This window comes from Microcebus murinus, chromosome 10 (assembly GCF_040939455.1).
Source record: "Microcebus murinus isolate Inina chromosome 10, M.murinus_Inina_mat1.0, whole genome shotgun sequence".
In the NCBI taxonomy this organism is placed as follows: Eukaryota; Metazoa; Chordata; class Mammalia; order Primates; family Cheirogaleidae; genus Microcebus; species Microcebus murinus.
Window position 1 is genome coordinate 30,878,167 of NC_134113.1, and position 6,199 is coordinate 30,884,365.

The window sequence follows — 6,199 nt, forward strand, 5'->3', positions numbered from 1 at the left end:
TCTATACTTCCCTGTATGGCTGCATTGCACTTCCCAGATGCAACCCAGGGAAAAAACTTTGAAGAGAATTTCTCAAGTAATCTAGGGGGGAAGACAAGCCATATATAACATGGGAGAACTGTTGATAGCTTTTTGAGATTTCCAAGTGCCAAGGTTGTATGGGAGGGCATCACACATTCCTGTGAGTTTCAAGTGGGAGACAGTTCCTGGAAGAGAGGACCAATGGATCTTCTGGCTGGGATAAATGAGATAAGCATCAGAAAAAGGCTGTTGTTGTTGAGTCCTATTGGGGTTGGTGATACTTAGCTATAATCTTAACAGATTACCTCTGCCAGAGAGCCAAATAGAAACCAACCAAGAATCCACTGACCAAACCCTTATTAGAGTATGGTCTGAGAACTAACAGCAATGACATCACTTGGGAGCTTGTTAAAAATGTGGAATCTTAGGCTGGGCGTGGTGGCTCACGCCTGTAATCCTAGCACTCTTGGAAGGCCAAGGCGGGCGGATTGCTCGAGGTCAGGAGTTCGAAACCAGCCTGAGCATGAGCAAGACCCCTGTCTCTACTATAAATGGAAAGAAATTAATTGGCCATCTAATATATATAGAAAAAAATTAGAAAAATTCTAATATATATAGAAAAATTAGGGCATGGTGGCACATGCCTGTAGTCCCAGCTACTCGGGAGGCTGAGGCAGCAGGATTGCTTGAGCCCAGGAGTTTGAGGTTGCTGTGAGCTAGGCTGACGCCACGGCACTCACTCTAGCCTGGTCAACAAAGTGAGACTCTGTCTCAAAAAAAAAAAATGGTGGAATGTTCACGTCAGGATCTGCATTTTAACAACATTCCCAAGTGATTAAGATACAAATTAAAGTTTGAGCAACCTTAGACTAGGGTATCTGGGCCACCGTTCAAGGGAAATAAGAGTTCAGCACAGTACCCAGACATGTCAAGACTGTTGAAATTATATTCTCTTACTAATTCTCACACAGCAGCACCTCAGAAATTGGGATCAACAGCAGGGAGGGGAGAGGAGGGAGGAAACTCTGAGAATGAGTTTTAAATCTCAATGTGACTGGAAAAAGTGAAATGACTAAGAAATCATTGAATTGGACTGAATTTATGTGCAAAGGACTAGATAAATTTTCTATATTAGGAACAATAGGGACATAGAGTTAAAAAATTAAGTAGATTTTATAATAACATAATTTGTTTTCTTATTTTCTTTTGATTGGGAAATTCATAACCTAGAAACTCTTATCCTTTCCAATTGTTATTATCACCAGACCAGGAAGAGAAAAATTAGCTTGTGTTCTTCCTCTCACGTATTCCTTCTAGGGCACAGAGCGGCAATTCCAACATTTCCCAGTGGACAGATGGACTGCTGGAGGGAAGGAGGCAGAAAACACAAGCTGCCACTAGCCTGTTCCTGTAAGGCTTTGGCAGCCAAGGCCACAGAAGTATAAATGGGCAGGAGGGGCCTTTTGGGAAAATGTCCTTGGATGCTATAAGGATACCACAATAGGGGAGGAAAATGCCTGTGGGAATTAGTGGGTGAACTGAAGGTGACTAGAGATGTCACTCTCATTGGTGACCTTTCCTTGAGGCCACATGTCCTTTCTGATAATAATACTACTGGTGTGAGGGGAGGTGCCTGTCTCAATTCGGTGGATTATTCGTCTATTCATTGAGTGTCCCACAGTGCAGCCTTATATGTAGTATTGCTTTCATTTTTTCACCCCACCCCACATGCAAAACACAGTAAGCATGAAAAAGAAGTGGATTCAGTTTGGATGGTATTTTGAAAATATGAATTAAAAAAATAAGCTTAGTTTTTGTTTTGCCTTTAGATTTATGGTAAGCAATTAGCAAAAAAACCATATATATATATATATATGAATAGTGGTGCCCCAAGGAAGGCTGAAAAAGAAAATAATTGAAATATTTTGTGTATTTTATTATTAGAGCCAAGAAGAAATGGGAGCAAGTAAACCTGGAGGTTGAGAGAAGAGAAAAATGAGAAAAGAGAAAAGAGCCAGACATCATTTGATTTACAATCAAAAATGAAAATTCAAAGAATGAGATACTCAAGTACTCCATACTATATACTGGATAGCCAAAGATGATAAAAATGCAAATTCTGAAAATAAGATGCAGGAAGTACATTGTGCTCTTTCAAAACTGATAAAAATGCAAATTACAAACAGCTGCCTGTGTATTTAGTAGGTTTGAAATTCATTCCATGCATTACCGCAAACATTTAATAAAATTTAAAAGTTTGACAATTAAAATCATTCTTTAATTGTAAACTAAGTTAAATTGTACAGATTGAGAAGTAAAATGGTGCCTTTGATCTCTGTTTTGCAATATTCATTATGGAGGAAACCTTACATTTTCTTTCTTTACCTAGATTTTCAGCTGGGTCCTCATCAATGATAACACATAAAGTGTAAACAAATTCAGTGAAATCCCAGAGTTACAGTTTGTTCATAAATATGTTAGAAGAATTCCAATAGAAATACACTTTAATGTGTGGTAGAAAGACACAAATATTGGTTTATTATACAGGGCAGTTGCTGAACAATATCTTTTAATTGGCAAATACAAAATCTGTCTACTGAGGTGTGCTACATTCAAAACTGAAAAATAAACATTTTCCTACCATCAATAAAAATATCTGATCATGTTAGAGAAAAAGACATGTTTAAGAAAATTAATTAATGAATTAATGAATGGTGTCCCAAAAGTCTTAGTGAAGTTTTAAGATGTTAGTAACACTAGAAGTATGAATGCTTACAAATGTAAGAGTGATATCATTTGAAAACTTATTTTGATTTTTTTTGTACTTTTTTAGAATTCTGTATTTTGAATAATATGTTTTTATTTAATATTTAAAATTTTAGTCAAAATTAACCATCTGCAGAGTAACTGAAACAAAACTTAAAATTTTATTCTTTAAACTTAAAAACAAGTATGAAAGCAATATAATTAACCTTTTGTAAAAAATTCAGAATATTATGGGGGTACAAATGTTGTGGTTACATGGATTGCTTTTGTATTGCTTGAGTCAAAGTCTACCAATTTAAATGTAAATCTCACCCAAAAACATCCTCACTGGAGCATCTGGAATAAAACGTTTTACTAAATATCTTGGCATCGTGGCCCAGCAAAATTGACACCTAAAATTAGCAGTCATATTGGACCTACCTGTATAATCCAGGATATTCACATTATCTTAAGGTCAAGTGATAAGCAAACTTAATTTCCCTTTGCTATGTAACCTAAAATATTCACAGGTTCTAAGGATCAGGATATGGATACCTTTAAGGAGCCATTATTTTGCCAATTGCAGCTACCTTTCACATACATAATAAAAGTTGTTGTTGTTATGATAGTTGTTGCTATGTAGCAGACACTATACCACATAAAATAACTTAAAAAATGAACTCTTACCCCAACAAAACAAAGAAACGAACAAATAAGGCACTAAGAGCTATTATTTTTCCCATTAATGAGAAACTTAATTTCTCTTAATTTCACTAATTGGTTATGTTAACTTGTAAGTTGCAGGGGCAGGATGGTACCATGTCTATGGCTCCAGGCCCATGTACCTCACTGCACTAGACTGGATGAAGGTCTGATTGTACTTCATCTTCTCATGGCCTCACTTATCTTGAATCTACCCTGGCCTGCTCTGGACCAGGGATGTCAACCTCTGAGCCATGATGGTAGAAACCTTAAGGTTTCTTCCCCATTACTTTCCTTTTTCTCTCCTTCAAGAGTGGTATAGATATGTTGTATGCCTCCCTGTCTGTTCCTCAAGCAAATATCAAAATAAGCATATTGCGAATATGACATTTAATTTTGAGTTTTCTGACAAGGCAAGAAAGAAAACAAAGATAGTTATATCAGAAAATTATACTAGTGATCCAAAGAAAACATTTTTTTGATAATACTACTTTCAAAATGGAAGACATTTTTGTGTAAATCTAACTGTAATTCATTTAATAAATGTTAGAAGAGTGCACTTTAGGTCAAGTCCTCTGCTAGCTATTACAGATACAAAGATAAACATTTCCTTCTAAATTCTTTAATATATTAAGTGATGAAAACAAGTGATTTAAGCATTTATATGATGTACCACGTACCATAGTACAGGTACAAAATAAGTATGGAGAAGGCATGCTTCACAGGTACTTCAACTGACAGTTTAGTTTGGCATTGAGTGGTCACAAATTTTCTCAAACTTTTTTTTTTTTTTCTGCTGCCAGCATTCCACTTTTGAGCAGGTGTGCTGACTTACAGCACTGTATGAGGTAGTGGCCTGCTTCCACACTGGCACCACTGTAGGATGAAGGATGAATAGTTACATTTCGAGAAGTAGTTCTTCTCCATTTTAAAACTGAGAAATTGTGCTCATGTGTTCCTCAGAGAGGTGTTGCTAAGAATACTAGTTTTAAATTAATAAAACAAAAAGTTGGTTCTTCAAAAAAATAAACAAAATTGACAGACCTTTGCCTAGACTAAAGAAAATCAGAAAAGAAAAATCTCTAATAAGCTCCATCAGGAACAAAAAAGGATATATTACAATTGATGCCACGGAGATACAAGGTATAATCTATGAATATTACAAAAACCTTTATGCACACAAACTGGAAAATGTGGAGGAAATGGAAAAAATTTTTAAAAACACACAGACTCCCTAGGCTCAACCAGGAAGAAATAGAATTCCTGAATAGATCAATATCAAGTGTCGAAATTGAAACAGTAATAAAAAAACCTTTGTAAAAAGAAAAGTCCTGGACCAGATGGTTTCACACCTGAATTTTACCACACCTTCAAAGAAGAACTGGTGCCTATCCTGGAGAAATTATTCTACAACATCGAGAAAAATGGAACCCTCCTCAACTCCTTTTATGAAGCCTACATCACTCTGATAGAAAAGAATGCAACAAAGAAAGAAAACTATAGAACAATATCTCTTATGAATATAGATGCAAAAATTCTCAACAAAATCCTAGCTAACAAAATCCAGGTGCTTTTCAAGAAAATAATCCGTCACGACCAACTGGACTTTATCTCAGAGATTCAGGGATGGTTCAACATATGCAAATCTATAAATGTAATTCACCACATAAACAGAAGCAAAAACAAAGACCATATGATTCTTTCAATAGATGCAGAAAAAGCACTTGACAAAATTCAACACTCTTTTATGATTAGAACACTTAACAAAATAGGCATAAACAGCTTACCTAAAAATGATTCAAGTCATATATGACAAACCCACAGCCAACATCATACTGAATGGAGAAAAATTGAAAGCATTCCCGCTTAGAACTGGAACTAGGCAAGGTTGCCCACTATCTTCACTTCTATTCAACATAGTGCTGGAAGTCCTGGCTATATCAATCAGACAAGAGAGTGGAATTAAAGGCGTCCAAATGGGGGCAGAAGAGATCACACTCTCACTGCTGCTGATATGATATTATACCTAGAAAACCCCAAGGATTCAACCAAGAGACTCCTGAAATTGATAAATGAATTTAGTAAAGTCTCAGGATACAAAGTCAATACACACAAATCAGAGGCATTCATATATGCCAATAACAGTCAAATTGAGAACCAAATCAAAGATTCAATACACCTCACAATAGCAACAAAGAAAATAAAGTACCTAGGAATATATTTAACTAAGGAGGTAAAAGACCTCTATAGGGAGAACTATGAAACACTAAGAAAGGAAATAGCAGAGGACGTAAACAGGTAGAAAACCATACCATGCTTGTGGCTCGGCAGAATCAACATTGTTAAAATGTCTATGCTACCAAAAGTGATCTACAGATTCAGTGCAATCTCTATTAAAATACCAACATCATTTTTCACAGATATAGAAAAAATAATTTTACGCTTCATATGGAATCAGAGAAGACCATGTATAGCAAAAGCAATTTTAAGCAATAAAAACAAAATGGGAAGCACCAATTGACCAGATTTCAAACTATACTACAAAGCTATTGTAATTAAATGAGCTTGGTTATGGCACAAGAATAGGGACATTGACCAGTGGAACAGAATTGAGAACCCAGATATGAAACCATCCTTATATAGCCAACTAATCTTTGACAAAGCAGACAAAAACATACACTGGGGAAAAGAATCCTTATTCAATAAATGGTCCTGGGAAAACTGGATAGCC

General features: G+C 35.7%; 1 protein-coding gene across 7 annotated transcripts in view; it reads left to right on the forward strand.

The window, feature by feature from the left end:
* The window catches only part of C10H12orf50 (chromosome 10 C12orf50 homolog), a 34,101-nt gene extending 31,810 nt beyond the window's left edge, over positions 1-2,291 (forward strand). For 4 of the 7 annotated variants that reach the window (XM_076006795.1, XM_076006796.1, XM_076006799.1 and 1 more), the window contains 2 exons: positions 1,339-1,431; positions 1,966-2,291. In XM_076006795.1, the coding sequence (XP_075862910.1) occupies positions 1,339-1,431; positions 1,966-1,967 (95 nt within the window). In that variant the 3' untranslated portion in view covers positions 1,968-2,291. The remainder of the gene's footprint in view (positions 1-1,338; positions 1,432-1,965) is intronic. The other 3 variants (XM_076006798.1, XM_012787994.2, XM_076006800.1) reach the window with 1 other exon arrangement.
* The last annotated feature ends 3,908 nt before the right edge of the window (positions 2,292-6,199 follow it).